The 18,529-nt window shown below is 39.0% G+C and overlaps 1 protein-coding gene across 1 annotated transcript in view; it reads right to left on the bottom strand.

The window, feature by feature from the left end:
• Nucleotides 1–10,412: 10,412 nt before the first annotated feature.
• Nucleotides 10,413–18,529, bottom strand: part of SALL3 (spalt like transcription factor 3) — a 27,672-nt gene continuing 19,555 nt past the window's right edge. The window contains exons 3-4 of the mRNA XM_075142838.1: nucleotides 18,036–18,376; nucleotides 10,413–17,031 (exon numbers count right to left, since the gene is read on the bottom strand). Coding sequence (XP_074998939.1) covers nucleotides 16,600–17,031; nucleotides 18,036–18,376 — 773 coding nt within the window. The 3' untranslated portion in view covers nucleotides 10,413–16,599. The remainder of the gene's footprint in view (nucleotides 17,032–18,035; nucleotides 18,377–18,529) is intronic.

The raw sequence follows: 18,529 nt of genomic DNA, 5'->3' as shown, positions 1-18,529 counted from the left end.
CAGATGATACCTGAGACCTCTCCATCGGCAAGTGAAATAATAGCCAAAACCAAAAATGAAATGAAACTAATATTATTGTGTGTGGTAACTTTAAGAATATTTGAAGGCAACTATGGTTGAATAGCACAGAGAATATTGCGAAATAACAAACATTGCATCCTTTGAAGGGAATGGAAATTAGGCGGGAAAAAGAGGACCAGGATCATCATGGAACAATGAGGACTAAACCACAGTAATTCCTAAAACTACAGATGAAGAGTATTAGACAAATAAAATCTGCAGTGATCAGTACACTATCAGAAAAATTGGTAAAGAAGTCATACTAAATAAAAAGAGGCTATGGTCAAAGACAGACAGTTGAAAAGTCTTTTTAAAAAACATGAGAGTATGATCCTTTTAGAAATACAAGCCTCAGTGTTCTAGCCTTACTGAAAGTCCTAAGTGACTGAGGCACCTATGGCCAAACATTAAATTTTTCTGTATTATTGATGCCACCACCACTGCCCCTCCAACAAAAAAAGGAAAAAAAAGAACATCCCTGGCTGTTCTTGCACTTGCAGTGGAAATATTTTATAGTAGCATAGCAAATTTGTTTTGGACAGATGAAACCGCCGTACAGGCATAAAACATCTTGTAAGGTCCTATGGATACATATCTACATTACATACAAATCTATCAGTGTATATTTTCTTAAATACTAAAAATTGACCGATGACTCTTAGTATAGTACCTGTATCCATCTCTAATAGGTTAGGCCTGCTCCCAGTTTAGGAGTGCTCTGAAGGCTAACAGTGGGACTCAGCATCCTAATTTGGCTACGTCAGGAGGCGTTAGAGAGCTACGCCTCATCCCCACTTGGTTCCACACATCCATCTCGCCTCGCCAGCCTCCCTGTCTATCTTACCCCAGCAGCCACACAGATGTGAGAGGGAGAAGTCCCTTGACAGCTAAGTTGTCCCTCTTGCACATGCAGAGGATTAGCCGCTCTGCCAATTTAGCTATTATCTGTCTAATCCTCCTTTTTGAATAATCTCCTTCATGCCATGTATCTAAGTCCTATCCGAGCCACCTAATCAGGCTAAGGCCATAACTAGTGTACTCAGAAGATCCAGTTGGAAGCTCTGCAGCTGGGAATGAATCTCGGTCTAAAAGATACCCAACTTCTCCTGGGTTAGCAGATAGTGTGAGTGGAGCCAAGCGAGTGAGGTGTTCCTTTATAAAGGGGTGAGGTTTGAATATTGTGCCAGGGCTTAGGGAGGATGTGAGGTGAAAGACAAGGTTTAGGGAGAATTGTGGCAGGTAAACATGGAATAGGCAGGAATCAAAAAAATCTATGGGGAGGTTGAGGAGTGGAAGGCCAGAAAAGCAGGAGGAAGGCGAGAGATGGGCTTAGACAATTAACATTCACATTTGCATTGAGTTGTGGTATTAGATCCACAATGAGACTAATGACTAGACAGAAAAATCCGTCTTTTACCTATGTTTCATGTTCCTTAGCCTTACAGCGTTAAAGTATTAGAGTGCATTCAGTACTGAAAGCAGGCAGTGATTATGGGTGGTCACCTCCCTTGAGGTCCTGATGGGTGCTGCTCTTGGCATTTTTGATCAAAACACATACACTCAAATGCATGCTGAGTCCTTTCATTGAGCCTCTAAAGAAAAACATGAAACCATAGGCTTTGCTTCAGTTCAAGCTGCTGAAAAAGTCAGTGAGTTTGTAAGACACCTCTATTCCAGCACACCTGCCTCCCCATGAGAATTCAGAAGTACAATAATATGCCCCCTCCCCAATCAAGACAGTTTTATCATTAAAATTTCCTCGTATCATGGGACATCTGTTGGACTCCTTACGCTTTCAAGCACAGAAGTTATTTCTGAGAACGGAGCACAGACCTTTGCACTCCTTTGACCAAATTCTGACAGCTAAGGTCCAGCAGTGTACATGAACAAGCTAGATTTTTGTTACATAAAATAAAGGCTGCTATACTTTTTATTGGACTAGGATATCAGTTAGATTCCTAAGAGTAGTTAGAATAGAATCAAGTTACAATGTCAGTGTGATAAAAGGTATCGCATCATTACTCTCTCCTTTTTACCTTATTCATTCACAGATTGAAGTTTCCTGGATTTCTGTCAAAAGAATTAGTCTTTTAAGGATAGAAAAGACCAATGTCATCTTTATACAGTTTGGGAATTCATCTTGAGTAGTCCAGAGATTAACAATATCAGTGATAATTGAGTCAAAGGCGTCTATGGAGTACACTAACAACAAAATAGACCATGGAACAAAAGACGGGTAATTCAACAGTGCACAACTGCTGAATAATCATTTTAACCTTACCAAGGGTCAGGATGGCAAATAAAATAAATAAAAAATGAACGGGTTTAAAGAAAGGAGGAGGGAAAGAACAACAATGTACTCAGAGGGAACTAGGCAATTTTGAAGAAAAATGTGTGCAGAACAGAAATTGTACAGCTGTTAACAGGAAAGAAAAATCAATTTTACATCATATAAAGGGATACATTTACATCATTATGATTATGCTGGGAAAGGATTAGAATTTCACTTTCTTCAAAGCATTCTTGCAACATGTCATATGACTCTTCCTTATCTGGTGATCATGATGATGCATAAAGAATAGCACCTCTCAAGCATCACTTTATTCAGTAACAGACCACCTTGTCTCCCCGAGCTCCCTGACTGCCAGATCTCATGTCTTTGTTTTCCATAGGTAAACTTAATTAAGCCAGCAGAAGTGGAGTTATAATGGTTCACAAACAGTGATAGTAACTAAAGGAGAAAAAAAGAGTGGGGGAGGAGAGCAGAAAATGCGCATGTATTCAGGAGCTCAATAGCTCCTGAATTAGATAGGCAGATCAATCCTAAAATTGGCATAAGCAAGTGATACAGAGGAAAGCAAAACCCAGACAGCTGAATTCAGATATTGGTGGCATAGGAAAACACAAGCCATCATTGTACAGATGTTTCAGAAATGGGGTTAAACCATTATTTGCTCTTTCTTTAAATATAGTTTTAAAACGCATCATTCTGATTTGAGTACAGGTACAAAATATGCGTGCACATGTGCAAGAACAGGGTTGGCCAATGCTCATAAGTAAATCCATTCTATCTGCCCAGACTAGAACACTTTCATTTCATCCAATTTCAACCTTTTTAATTTCCCAGCTACTCCATCTATGCCTCCCCAGAAAGGAACAGCAGTGTGAATCATGCCTCCAAAGCAAACTAATCCAGACCCAGAGAGACTCGGAGGTGGCAGGTGTGAGCCTCTCCCCACATCCTGCTCCCCCCTTCCCAGGTGAGTATGTGATGGCTTTAGAACAACAACTTAGCCACTGCGCTTGCTGAGGAAAGCTCCACGGGAATCGAACAGTTTGTTGCTTTATCAGTTACAACCGCGATTTTAAATTGTAGCTGGCACCATATAAAAGCAAATGCAACTACAGGCTCAGTTATAGTCCATTCTGCATGGGAAGAAAGTCTATGCGAGTGGAAAGCCATGCTCTCCATCAATGGCATTTCCTGATTAGTTTCAAATACTGTCAGAAATTCAGAAATCAGCCTGGAGGCAGTTAACTGCAATGAGCTGCGTATTAGAAGATAGGCCTTCACCTCCTGCCCAAGCATAGGCAATATCAATTCACAGGGAATTATATTCCTTACCTTTTCCACCTCTTTGCTACCTCAGATCTCCACTACTACTATTTTCTCTAGGACGGATGTTAGCCTTCCTCCTTTCCTTCTTACACTACCTGATGCAGACACTGGGAGTTGCAGAAGCTCAAAACAGTGCAGAAACAGGCCTTTCGTTTTGGCTGGATTTGTACCCTGCCTGGCTGAATGAATAAGGAGAGAGAGCATCTGCTAGAGCTGGTGGTGGCCTAAGAAAGCTGCAGTGTTGTGCACACACAGAAGGTCACAAAGCTCTGTTTCAACTATAGCTTTGTGGCAGACCTGCCTCCTCCCCACCCTCTTCCACACCTCAGATTTTAAGCTCAGGAAAGCTAAGCTTTATTTGAATAAAAGCTCACAACAAGCTTTTTAAATAGAAAAATATCCTTAAAGGAGCTAGAGAAAACAAAATAAACTGTGTTCCATGCAATTCTCTCTGCCTACAGCAGCCATGTAGGTGGGTCTTTCATTCCAGCCAGTTCACTAGCTGAGAAGCAGAAATCTCTGCTGAGTTTCCCCACATCCCTATGACATTTTTTCCATCGCCTCTGATGCGTGGCTGTCTGCTTCACAGTCCTTCCTTCAGCCTTTTGGTCTCTCGAAGACGCAAGCTGAGCAGATCTGCAATGACTCTGCTGGACTCCACTGGTCTGCCATTCCTCAGTCTCTCCCTGAATCTGTTCAGTAATGCTTCAAGAATTTCCCCCGGCAAGTCCACCCAGCTTCTTCAAAGAACATAAAGCCAAATTACAACAAACCCATCAAATACACAGTTTGCCATGGTTACAGCAACAGTGGAGCCTTGCAGTAGGGCTGAAAGGCCAATTTTGTGAGACCAGAACACAGGCAATGAGTCCTGAAGTGCTGCTGATAGTCCTGGTTAAGTGCTTTGTTTAGCTGAGATGCACTTTGTATGTTCAGAATGAGCCCATGTAATTTGTTATTGTACTACTGTAACTTGCAATAGGCCAACATTTATAGCAGTCAGTGGAGCAATTATAGCTTTAAAGTTTGACACTGAGGCAAAAACAGGGCTGATAATTACAAATGAGTGATTTTCAGAGTGTGAAATACTGAAGAAAAGTAATAAATTATAAGTAAGGTTTGTCTTAGGGCATATAAGCAAAATCAAGCAGTTAAAAACAATGAAAAAGCATGCAATCTGCATGCAATGTGTATGCACTATGTATTACTTCTGCTGTCTTGTATTCTTTGTAGGCACTGTATAAAAAGAGACTTTTTCCTAAATGTGTAACAGCCCAGATAGCTCTACATCACTTCTTCATTTCCTTCCATTTCCTTCCTTCCTTCTTTCTTTCTCTTCTTCTGTCCCCTCCCATGCATCTTTCTTGTCTTCTGCTTACTTAATTTTGCGCTGTGGTAAGGCTGCCTAGATCACTTTATGCCAGCTATTGCCTCCAGCTTTTGCTATAATTTTAAACAACCTTTTCTGATCATTTTGATAGCAAGGTTTTAATAAGTGACTGAAATCTCAGAATCATTCTGGGAGAAAAGAATACCCTCCCAGTTCCTACATACTAACCACAAAATAACTCCTGGAGGGATATATAACGTGGATACATCACACCAGGAGAAATATGAACTTCAGACTTGGGCACAAGCTGGTGGGAGTTTGTTTGGTTTCAGAACAGAGTATCAGCTATCAAATACAAGGTCATTTTAGTGGCTTAGTTAAAGGTGTACACTGAAAGAAAAAATGGAGAAAAACCTACCCTGTTCAGCCAAAGGTAAGAATATAAAGGAGTACAGTATCTGATGTCTAAACAAATAAAACCAGCAATGTGATGGGTGTTCGTTATTTCTCTGAATGCTTTCACTTATGCTACAGCTAGTTATTCAGTAATACATACTGTGAACAGAAAAGTACAACTTGCCAGGGTACGAAATAACATGGCAAGAAGCCAGTTATTAGAATTATGATAGCAAAAGTCAAATATTAGCTGAGAAAAGCTTACCTCAAGTTAATGAACTGGCATATAAATGAGATAAAAACAAAACACAAAAAATCCATATCGAAATCACTGGCAGAGCTTCAGCTCTGTTGTAACACTCTAATCATGAAAACAATAGCACATCAACTTGTGCTCAGGAGAACAATCGTTTCTCTGTCTTGCAGTGGAGCAACAGGGGCTTTTTTCTGTTTTCGGACACCCTGTTAAGGTCTTGCTGTTTTACTGGGTGCTTTGTTCATCAATCAGGTATGGTATGGCTCAAGGATCCCAACCCAGTGGGCAAGTTCTAACCTTCGTAGACCATGAATGGCATCTCAGCACAGATTCCCTAGCTGTGGCGTGATTTCAGCAGGTGAAAGCTGCTTTTGGCTCTTTTTTAATTAGCCAAAGTTTTCCTTTGACTCTGTGACTCAAGACAACTAAAACAAGGCAATTCATTTGAAGCATTTGAGTGAAACTTTGCATTTTAGCATTCTCCATAAAAATCAATCCTAAGAAATACGTATCAATATTTCAAGCCTCAGAAGACTTAACCTCAGCAGCAGTCAGGAGGTTTGACTGGCAGCCACCTCCTCAGAAACTGCAGAAGAATGCTTAAATCTCCGGCAGGCAGAATCCCATTGCTATCACAAAACCAGAAGCTTGAAGAGCAGATGACTCTGAGGTATTGGCATAACAATCTTTCAATTCCATATTATTTTAGTATAGTGTTGCTAGGTTCTGGGTTTTGTTTTCATTTGAATAGTCATTATAATGATTTGAAGTAGGCTTTAAATCTTGAAGGATTTTTCTTTAAAAAATGAGCAATGTCTCTACATTTTACAAGATCGGTTCCTCAAGAGGAGATTGCACTTGAAGTGGAAACTGAGAAGATCAGTCTCACTGGACTACAGGCAGAGCCAAAGAAGATTTCTAGGCATTTTTGCAATGTATTATCCTCTCAAAAGAATATATAGTGGAGGTATATAATTTTATGAACATAGTAGAATGTTTAGCCCATTTAAATGCAGCTAATCAACCTTCTTAGAAGAAATATTTAAATGTTCTAATAATGGGAATGAGAAATGCAGACTAAATGCTGAATCTATTGTAATTCCCAAGTCAAATCTGCAAAATTCTATGCATTTCAGGTTTTGAGAGTGTTTTTTTAAGTTATAGTTCTGAATCCAACAGCCTGCGTTCAGGGTAGTGAATTGGTAAATTAAACTGTCTCTTGACATTTTTTTAGGCAAAAATGGAAGATAAATTGATTTTCTTAGATGCTGGTATTCTGTAAGATTGAACATCCCCAAAGAGATTTCAAATGGAGCCTGTTGTCTTACTAATTTGCACATCATGCTTTTTTTTTTTTTTCTTGATTAAAGTCTTAGTAAGGAACTGCTCAAACCTTGGGAGTTGCTAGGCATAACTGTAGGCCAGCATGTGCCAAATACGCCACAGCACGAAGTCTTCAGTTGTCATCCAGCATACTGTGTGTAAGCAATTGGCAAGCCTCTTCTCCCCCTACCTCCCAGGACTTTTCTTATTGAATTGCTACATAGTGTATCTTAGCCTAATTGAACTCATTACTTAAGGGACTACTCCGTCTACACAAGTATTCAGGAAATATTATTCCTGAATAACCATGTGTATATTCTTATGCTGGAACAAGAATGGGCTAGATGATAACATGCCTAGATAAAATAATGAATAAACAGGTCCTAAAAGATGTTCTGCCAGCTGCAGTGAATCTAGAGAAACCCCTCAGAAAACCTACAAGGAGCGATTCTCTTTTCACACATGAGAGTTGGTGGAAGAAGCCCAGATTCCCAGGAGCATGAGATGTGTACTATGAAATCACATAAGAGGAGTCAAATTCCTAAAAGAGAAAGACGTCGAAAGGAGTGGTCTGATAAAAAATTAATTCCAATGACTTTAAAAGTACAGCTACGCAAAGGCATGATGGAAAATGACTCCACCTAAAAGCACAGTTCTCTCCCCAGGATAGAAATGTTTGCCCTTGCAGGCTTTGCTGGTCTCCTCGAACTGACCAGGGCCAGGGCAGGAGGCCAGGCGTTGCCCCATCAGCCAGCAACACCTTCCTGGGCAATTTTGGCATGGGCTGAGGGACACGTTCCCACTCAACACCCATGCAGGATTTGGGGGCCAAGGGCCAATCCCAATATTCACTTTGGATGTAACTATCCTTTTTCAAGGGAGTGAAAGGGTTTGAAATGGTATGGATGCAACTTCTGCTGGGCCAGGTGGCCTCCAGAATGGGCCTAGGTCTGTTACATACGGTAGTATAGATATACCTTGATTATAGCGTGTTTGTTTCAGTATGTACTGTGACTTGTAACAGAAAAAGTGCGCTGAAAAATTTACGGTTTAAGAAAAAAGACAAGTGTCCTGCTCTGACGAAAAAGGGATGATACAGTCACTAAGGCTGTTTGATTTTGCTCATACCACTGTAAATCAGGAGCGATTCTGTAGAAATTAGAATAATATCTGTGCTGGGTAAAAGAAATTAGAATGAGGCCTTTTATAGCTGCGATTTTCAGGATGTGCTAAAGGTCATTTTCATTCCTGTGATAAGCTTTAGAAATACTAAAATATTCCATTTTTTTCTAAGACCATGGAGTAGGGGTAAGCTGGAAATGTGCTTGGGATATTCATGCACACTAACATTGACTAGACGATCCTTCTGGTTTCAGGAGTTCCCCTACCTTAACAACTGAACTTGTCAAATCAGAATAAGCATTTCCTGAGCCGATGAGAAAGTCTAACGAGAAGCTGCACCAGGGGCACACTGCTCGGCTTGCCCCAGGCGCTCTTGTTGACTTGAGAGAAGGGAATCCTTGTGAAAAAAATAAAGCTTATGATTATTAGGGAAATCTGTTGTCTTAGTTGTGTAGGAGTATGGTTTTGTTTCTTTATTATGTATATTTTTAAAATCTGGTGCTAGTATCTCAAATTCTTGTATTTTCTGTTGTCTTTTATTCTGGTACTGTGCCCGTGTTTGTGCTTAACACTGCTATAGTCATGATATCTATATTGGTTGCTTTTCATGTGATATATGATCCTTTTATTTTTCTCCCATTTAGCACTGGAGATATAAAGGCAGACAGAAAAAGCTACTTATTGTACTCATTTGAGCTTTACTTCCGTCTCAGCATTTTACGTGATTAGTTCCATTGAAATAATAGCAAAGTTTGGTTATTCATTATTACAGTTTGCTTGTTGCATAGAAAACATTAGCCACTAAGTAAATGAAATTTTGATGCAGGTTTTTGGGAAAACTAATATGCTGTTATTTTAAAAAAGTATGGAAAACCAAGACTGAGTGAGTCTCCAGATATAAAGGAACTAAGGGTGGAATAAGTTATACGTATAACAGGCACAAAGTTGAGGCTAATAAACTTGAATGCATCAATATGTGAGTGTGCAGTAATCTCAGCTGGACAAACATTTTGAAATTCTTCTGAGTTTCAGGGTGCTGGGTTTTGCTATATTGTGCAATATCTTCTACTCATAGTCCCAGCGAGAGAAATGAATTGGAATTAGGTGGAGATGTGAGTAGGGACAACATGACCTGGCCCCAAAAGTCAAAAAGAAATTGATCTTAACATAATACAAGGACAGACGTGTGCATTGGGCAAATCTAACACTACCTTAAAAGAAACACGTGAAGAACATGCCCATGTACAGGAAGACAATGAAACCAAAGAAATGAGCATAGCAGCACTACTTTGCAGAAGAGAAACAGAAGATACATTGTCGCAGAAGAAACACTGGCAAACTGCTTCATGAAGTTGGTAAAAGTTGGGGAAGAGGAAAGATGTAGGCTGCAGAGACTACCAGCCTCATTTAATCTACCTTCTGTGAGGCTGGAATTGCAGCTGTTGTAGCAGGATGCTTGATAACATATTACAAAAATTTCCTTTCAATGAGTAATACTGATTAGAACATGTCATTAGTTTACTGAGGGTAAATTGGGGAGCATGGGCTGCCCAGTGTAAGGGAAAGTACCACAGTCTGGCCCAGTGATCTAGAAAGCTATGTTGGGAAGAGTAATTTAATAGAAAATGGGCAGAAGAAAAGGCAAGTCCAAATCAAATTTTACCTACAAAACTCTTACCTGAAAAGGTGTGTTCCCCTGTTTGAGGTATCTGTTTATAACTGTTATTACTAGCAATGCTTAAAAAAGCAAAAACCCAAATGAAACCTCCTGTATCAGGCACGTTATTCAGAGTATAAAGTGATAGAAACCAAATGGAAATGTGCCCACATTTCCTGATGACCACGTCCTTTTATGTGCACATTTTATTTGCTGCACACAAGAGGTAATGGCATAGGAATTCCAGCATGGTGTTCACTTACACCCTCCACCACCAGCCTATCTTAAATACATTACGTATGTTAGTATATCTATAAGTCCCATATGAAGTGTGTGTTGTAGCAGAACAAGTGCCAAGTGTTTGACAAAACTGGCTGAGCCACGAGTGCTAATCGACACACAAGAAAGTCAACAACCTACAGACATGTTGGCTGGTAACCAGAATTGGGCCGTGGAGAGATGTCAATAATTCCCAGAGGGAAAAGAGAGATCCTTTAGACTGGATTTACCCACCGTTACTCATACCTTCACTCCATGACATGCCTGAGTGAAATCAGTGAGACTAACATTACTGAGGACATCTTAAACAAAGCTAAACCAAAAACTTTCCTTATACTCAAATAAAAAAGACAAGAGTATCAATAGAATTAATTGAGCTAATATATTTAGCGCATGAACAGTTGCTAAAGAGGTTGCTTAACATAGTATTGTAAATCAGATAATTCTTCCCTGTAAAAAAATATTAAATATAGTTTGCCAATCTGGGAAACAAATTACTTTCTATTCAACATCCAAATGATAGCAAGCATTACCTTTGGAATTATTTAATTATTTATTTTAACATACTTATGTACAGTGAGTGACTCATCCTGATATAATAGTTTGTTTCAACATAATCTAAGTAAAGACTTTTATGACGTAGTGAAGGTTTTTAACACATTTGAGACTTAGAAACTTTCCTCACAAGCCTTCATAAATATAATCATGGTGACAATATGTCTTTTGTTACCATGATTTCCAGTTTTTATGTCTTTACTGAGGGCCAACACCATTTAACGATGTTTTAGTTGTATCTGAAATGGATAATGCTTAAGCAAAATATGCAACACAGTTTGAAATTAATTCTAAGCAGCTAAAGAAATTTAAAACATACATGTTTATAGGTACATGTATATTATATATTGGTGTATAATAATATATACACACACATTTATTTTAACGTTTAGCTTTAATAGCAAAAAGTACAGTAGAATTCCACTGATAGCAAGATTTGATTCTAGATTATCCATAGAAAATTGGTGCACTTTTTCTGAAAATCAATACAAGCTCAAAACAAAATGTGATACCAGATAATTCTCTGCCATGGTCTAAAACTGATAATCAATTTGTACCCCTAAATAATTGAATTAAACCCTATAGTAATCAAACAGATACTTGATAATGAAATACCTCCATTGGAAAATGTTACTGAGTAAAATTTTGTATCAATCCCAAGTAGCTGAGTGTACAACATTTAGGATAAAGCCTCTCAGTCCTGACTGGAGCCCGTAGGTACTACTGGAGTACAAATAATAAATAATAGTACATGTATTGTAAACTCTAAAATCAGCGATAATACCAAGCATTTTCCACCTTTGAAACACTGTACAAACATAAAACTATTCCTCACAACACCCCTGTGAGGTAGGTACAAAGTATTACCCCATCTTTACTGATGGGGCAACTCATCCCAATACTACAAAGTGCTAGCTGACTCTGCAAGGGGGAGTTCATCCCTGATTCCCAGAGGCCCCAGAAGTATGTAATTCTCAAGCAGAATCAGGGTCTAATTAGCGACTTGTCCACATCCCTAAAATACGTCAGTGGCACAGCCCGAAGCTCTTGGCTTTCCCATTTGTCACTTTGTCAATTGATTGAGACATTCTCCCTTCTGAAAAAATAAAATACTATACATTGGTGCTGCGACATGCACAAACATGTATTTTTCTTTTCATAAATCTGCTGATACCTTTAATATCTGCAAAGGGAAGGCATTTCCCTGTGAGTGCCAATCTTGTGTAGCAGAGCCATAGCAAGATTCTCACATTCTTCTACTTTCTGCATAAAAGTTACAGGGTTTTTTACTCATTTACGTGAAAAAGGACTGATTGTTCATATGATGACCTCAAATTCTATATTAAGGGGCACAGTCATCTTTTTTTAGATTCAGCCTTCAGGACCTCCTTTAAAACTGGGATAATCCTGTGGTATGTACTAAAATATATGTATTCTCTTTTCCCTCTTTTGAAAAATAAAGTCCAGAATGCTTTTGCCTAGACACTTTTAATATACTATATAGCTAGCCATTGTTTTGATGACATGTAAAGTAAAGCAAGACATCTGAACCTGGAAGCAGTCCCTCTTGCACCAGTATAAATCTGGAGTATCTCCACTGAAGCTCATGGAGTTTCCAGTGGTGTAAAAGCAGGCGCAGTGAAGTTAGGATCAGGACTTCCATCCTCCTGACCATCTGTGGCTGCCCTATACCAGCAACACTAACAAACTTCATGCCTTCATCTGGAGGAAAGAGTGCAAACGGCACGTTTGTTAGCAAATCCTGTGAGCTACGCACATACCTGATCACATCACTGACGACTTCATCATTCATTATGCTAGTGTTACACATAGATGTAAAAAAACAGGCAGCTCTTTTGACTTCTGCAGAATTAGAGAAAAAGGAAGAAAATAAAACACAGTATCTTCCAAACGACAGAGTACATGCAGAGAAGTAAATTAAAGGCAACACAAATACAGCACAAATGCAGCTTTAGAAAAACAAAGTATTTGCCAAGATAGAAAGGACAAAATAGGTAAAGGAACAGATAATATATTGAGGGCTAATATATACAAATGGAAAAAAAAAAGGGCAAAAAAGTAGTTATATCCATCATTTGTCATAAATGCTTTCTTTATAATAACTCATGGGAAAAGTATAAGTGAAGGGTTTGAAAGCCTTGCAGGAATTTTCATGTTGTAAAATAACCCTCCCCTCAAAAATCACAACTGGCAATTTTTCTGATTATATAGAGTTCCTACATGGCTCTATTTTTAAACGTCTGTAATTCAGCAGACTGACCATTTTTATCTGTGTAGCACATTTTATTATTTAATGTCTTCCTAAAATAAAAAAAAAAAACCCATACATATTTAAAAATAGATACCATTCTGCTTTCATCCTTTTTTTTTGGGAGGAGGGGAAGGCACGTAATTTTCCTCGAGTTTTGAACAGAACCATAACTATCAGCACTCCTTTGCTTTCCTTCTCTTTTGCATGTCATGTTTTCTTTCAGCAAGGCTCAGGGACGTGCATGCAGGAACACAAGCACAAACCTATTGTTGTTGTTGAGTCACCAGAGGAAACTCGTACCTTCTTTGGGTAGGTCTTATAAAACAGAGTATCTTCATAACAAGGCCACTGAAAGATGATTAATACAGCTTTTTCTCTTTTATTTATCTTTTGTCCGTTTTAAATGCAGCAGGCATTCATCACCGGATTATAACAGCTTGAAGGTTACTCAAACATACAGCTTTTTTGCAGGAGATACTTAATCACATGCCTAACCTTAAGAATGTAAATACTTTCATTTAAATCAACATGAAAAAATAACTGGGTTAAAGTTAGACATGCTTTGATAAATTAGGGTCTTGGAAAAAAAAGAAGAAACAAAGCCATGGTTTCAACGTACAGGTTATGTCATTTGGAATGAACGGATGCGAGTTGTCAATTTTTTTCTTTTTTTTTTTTTGTATTTTAGAATTTGAACTGCTCCTGATAAATTTGTTCCCAAATTTTATCATGCAGTGTATCATGAACATTAGGCAGATGTTTAAACAACATAAAAAGGAGGCTTTTTTTGGTAGACGGTACATAAGTGTTCAGAAAGCAGTCAATTTGAAACAGTAGTCCTTCCAAAGGCTGTTTTCCCCCCTCCAAAATGTTTTTTTTTTTGTTCTACTGTCTTGCGAGAAATGCTCTTACGATTTATTTTCATTGGAAAAGAGACTTTAATAATTCTACCCCTTTGCACTGTTAATGTATATTAGAATAGCATTTGAATATAAGGTGTCGACCTTATTCCGATTTTCAGATGCGACGATTAGAAGTCATTGACACCAATCTACCACAAGTGACCTTAGTCTCGTATCTTGCTCTGTTATTAGAATAATCAAGGAACGCAATTCAGAAATAATATTACATCCTGCATTTTATTCAATTCCATATGACAAAAATAGTAACCTAGACTAAGACATCCATTTCAATCAGTAGATGTGTCAAGCCAACAAGATTTAATAATAAAAAATATTGGATCTAGGTAACAATTCCCAGCTGGTTCAGGGAGGCTCCTAGCCCTACATGGTATCGCAATATAAAAATAGTGTCTCTCTTCACCATGCAGAGAGGAATGACCTAACCCTGAATACAAAATGGGGTCAGTCTTACTGTACCATCATCAACCATCTTATTTACAACACTTTACATCTTTTTTCTTTTTTTCCTTTTTCATTTTTTCTTCTCTTTTTTTTTTTCTTTCTTTCTTTTTTTAAGTTATACACATCCTTTAGGGAATAGAGATAACACTACATGGTACCAAATACTAACAAAAAAAAAAGTCACACCAAAAATGACACAGATAAATAAAAACATTCAATTGCTGAAATACAGCAACATTAAGCCACCTCAGTTTTCTTTTTTTCAATGCTTGGAAACACCCCTAACCACCCACACACTGTGGCAAAAAAGATGTTCTATTGTAGAGGTGTTACAGATATATAATTTTGCTTATATATAGATATATAGATCTATATATCTCTATCCCATCACTGTAGAAAATGGAGCTGTAGAGTTCATTGTTCATTTCCAATAGAAACAAACAGCTAATAAGTCTTTGAACCTCTTTTCACTCCATTACGTGATGGCAGAAATAGTCCATCCTCTTACAGTAATGGTTTTTGTTGTATAAGAAAGATTGTCCTATTTTTCAGTCTCAACTGAGAAGACCTCACTGTCTGATTCGTTCTTCAGGGGCATAAAACTCCTTGCGCTGTTACCCAGCTACCCATAATGTCCCTCAAGCAATTCTGCTGGACGGAAGTTCATAGTGTCAACTCCACCATGCTTGTAATGCACAAAAATGAGGTAGTACACAAAACGTTTACTGTTCAAGTTTTGATTAAGCCCCAGTCTCCTCAGCATCCCCAGCCTAGCTTATGAGTGGAACCATTCCCTTTATTTACTCGGTGTAATTTAAACAATGCAATCAACATAAAATTATATTTGATTAATCAGAGTACATTGTGCTTTAGAGCAATCTGAGAAGATAATCAGCAAGAGTTGGAGATAAATACAGAATATTTGTATGTTACTACTGCTCACCCTGCCCAAAAGTTATTATTTTGTTCTTGTGTTATTAGGCAGTCGACATCTTTCTCGTGGGTATGTGTGAAAGAGACAGAACAGATTACAGTAAAATTAAACCTACACAATGTTCTCTTTCCTCTGTCCTAGGCTTGTATTAATATCACACTCCTAAGATAAATGTATCAGAATTCTGTCGGGGGTGGTCACGCTTTTAAGTGGGCTTTGTAGAAAAGTTAAATGAATCATTTCCATTTAAGAAATGGCAGGCCCCATATTTCCTAAGGATCTGACAGTTCTCTGCGGCTTTTCTGCTTAGTTAATAGAGATCTCTCATTGTTTGACCTTAAAACAAAACAAGAAACTGCAACAGGGTTCTCCTCCTTATTCCTTAAGCCAAAGTACTATTTATAAAATAGTTTACATCTTTGTTCAGTTTCAAATTATAGACAAACCTCCCTAATACAAAATACTAAAAGTGCAATAGTATAAATTAAGAGTTTGCAACCACATTATACAAACATTACCTTTTTATTGTACAGCTTTGATAACATGGAGTATTTACTCACAACTGTTTATAATGTTGTGAATAATTTATGGTGCTAAGGTTTGTCTGTAACTTGTTTCCAATCATTAAGCTAAAGTCCACACTACATTTTTTTTTCATTTAATAGAACAACTGTCCACATAGCAGCTACAAATATTTAAATAAAAAAAGGTTTGTTACTGACAGGTACTTGCACATGAAAAGCATGCTATCTTTCCCAATAAAACTTCACAACTTTGCCTGCATTGAAATAAACCACTTATTTATAGTAAAACAAAACTTGCTTAAAAAAAAAAAAAAGAAAAATCACATAGCCAGATGTATTTTGCAGTACAAAAGCTTCATTTAAGTTTGGGGCTAGTATATTGTCTGTTACCCGCATAATCTTAACATTATAAATACTACAGACAAGGATACTGTAATAATACACAGCATTGGGGTACTAAATCACTTATTTAAGATTAAGATTCCTAAAAACATAGTCCAAGTTGCTAACTAATTTGAACAAAACCAGCAAATAAGTGTGACAGAATGCCGCAATGAAGCCCCCCTTTCTCAGGTGATAGTAAGTTTTGTAAGAAGCAAAGTGGACGTAGACTAGCCTCTTTCTGTTTCTAATGAAGTTATCCCATGATTTGTTTGTTTTCTGTTAAATTAAAAGGTTTCGAAGTTCTCAGTAACAGTCAAACGCACTGTTGAAAGAAGTACCATGCAGATCTTGCAAGACAACTTTTCAGCAGCCACAAAGTTATGTATTTCTGCTTATGGGTAAAACTTTAAAGGGAACCTATGCATTTAGGTCAGGAAACTAATGCTTAGCTTCAAAAGCTGTACATGGAACAGGACAAGTGTTGTGTCGAGTAGCGGTCCAACAGTTATTCGGAATGAATGCTTTTAATTTATGCCAATCTCTTTATTATCCTCAATAAACCTGGTGAATGGACGACTGGCTCCCGTTTCAGAACTTGCTTTGTCCAGACCGACAATGGGAGGGCTGCTGCCCGTGCGAGCTTTGTCCATGCCACCGGTAAGGTTACTTAGAGGCGGGATGGCGCCTCCGCCTAGACTTACTGGGAGCTGGGGAATGCCTCCGTTCTGTATGACAGAAATCTCATTGTTCTTCATAGCAAGTCCGTTAGTGATAGCTGCAGCGTATTGGTTCCAAAAATTGGGGTCAACGTTCATGGCCCGAGCTGCCAAATCCTTCTGGAACATCTCGGAGAACTTGAGCGCGTCGCCACCGAGCAGAGCCATGGGGTTTTCCACGGAGAGGCGGCGGCCGCGGCGTGCAGGGGCATTATTCCACATGTGAGTTCCCATGTGAACCTGCGGAGCAAAGGGGGACAAGAAGCACCCCCAAGTTAGCACGTTCTGGTGAGGTGGCTGGCCTGAAATGCTGTTACTTACAGTATCGCTCGCTTTTTAAAAAATGCCTTTTAATTTACATTGAAAACAAATCAATTCCAGTTAAGACACAGTTCTAAGGCCCAGTCAACCTATACAAAGAAAACCCAGTTCCGTAGTAATTTTTCAACGTGCATTTGTTTCTTCTCAGTGGAAACAAACGCAGCACTGCAAGAATAAAGAGTACATATCCTCTTAGGTTAGACAACTTCACATGCAAGCTGGAAGTCCTCACGTGCTGAAGATTACCAAGGGCATTATTTGTACTAGGTGATGGGCGTTTTTTTCTGCCCTTCCCCTTTTTACATCTTCTCTATTTTCATAATATTTTTTCTCATGTCAGATAAATTATCAATTAGCATCAATTGTTTTGCTAAGTTTAATATTTTTAAAAAGGACATTTAAAAATGCATTCCCCAGGCTGTGTCCTGATGGTTAACCAGACTGCGGGAGTAAGAGGCGTCAGTCCTGTAGTAACCCGCTGTAAATCAGTGGGAAACAGCTTTCTAGTCTGCGGTGGCTGCAAAGCAGAATAGAAAATGGAAATTTGAGAGGCACCCAAGGAGCTGAGCAAGCTCTGCATTTCCGCTTTATAACAAGGTTACTTTGCACCGATGGTCCACAAGAACTGCCAGAGCACGTCCATCAGCTGACTGCGTGTGCCACCACGTCTGTCAGGAGAACTACAGTGTGCGTGCATGTACACCCGGAACCAGTTTTAAAGTTCACATCATTGCACAGCCGCTTTCCAGTCCCTATCTTCAACACAGTGGAAGCATAACAACCACCACCATACAGCAAGCATTTCCTTGAAGCTCCCTTCTCTCTTGTCTTTGGGACAAACACTTAGGCGCTAAAACCTGCTGAGTTCAAGCACAGTGCCTTAAACCCGCCCCGAGCCTTTACAGTTTTATTTGGCCTCTTACCTTAAGATTCCCCTTTGTGGTAAAAGCTCTACCACAGATTGTGCAACCAAACGGTTTTTCACCGGTATGGGTGCGCTCGTGTATCTGCAGTGCACTTGCTGAGGAGAAGGTCTTCCCGCACGACTGACAGTTGTGCTGCTTGGGAGTCCGGCGAGGGGGGGGTGCCAGCATAGGGGTGATCCCCGGACTCATCACTGTCTGTGGTGCAGCAGGAACCTGGATTCCAGCTGGAAGCGAGGGAACCTCACCCAAAGAGATCGGCTTGCTGTGACCGTTCACTTCCATTTTGATCATGGTAGGCGCTGTACTGGTGACCAGGCTAGGAGTACTTTGGCTGGGACCTAGAGTAAAGTTGGGTTCAAATAACTGAGAAGGCAGCTCTTTTAATTTGTGCGTCAGTAAGTGCTGTTTTAAATTACCCATAGTGGAACACCCACGACTGCAGACTGTACAAACAAATGGACGTTCTTTAGTATGGCTGCGGTAGTGAATTT

This window comes from Calonectris borealis, chromosome 2 (genome assembly GCF_964195595.1).
Source record: "Calonectris borealis chromosome 2, bCalBor7.hap1.2, whole genome shotgun sequence".
NCBI classification, from domain to species: domain Eukaryota; kingdom Metazoa; phylum Chordata; class Aves; order Procellariiformes; family Procellariidae; genus Calonectris; species Calonectris borealis.
The sequence above is the reverse complement of the archived record's forward strand: the minus strand, read 5'-3'. Positions and strand labels throughout refer to the sequence as shown.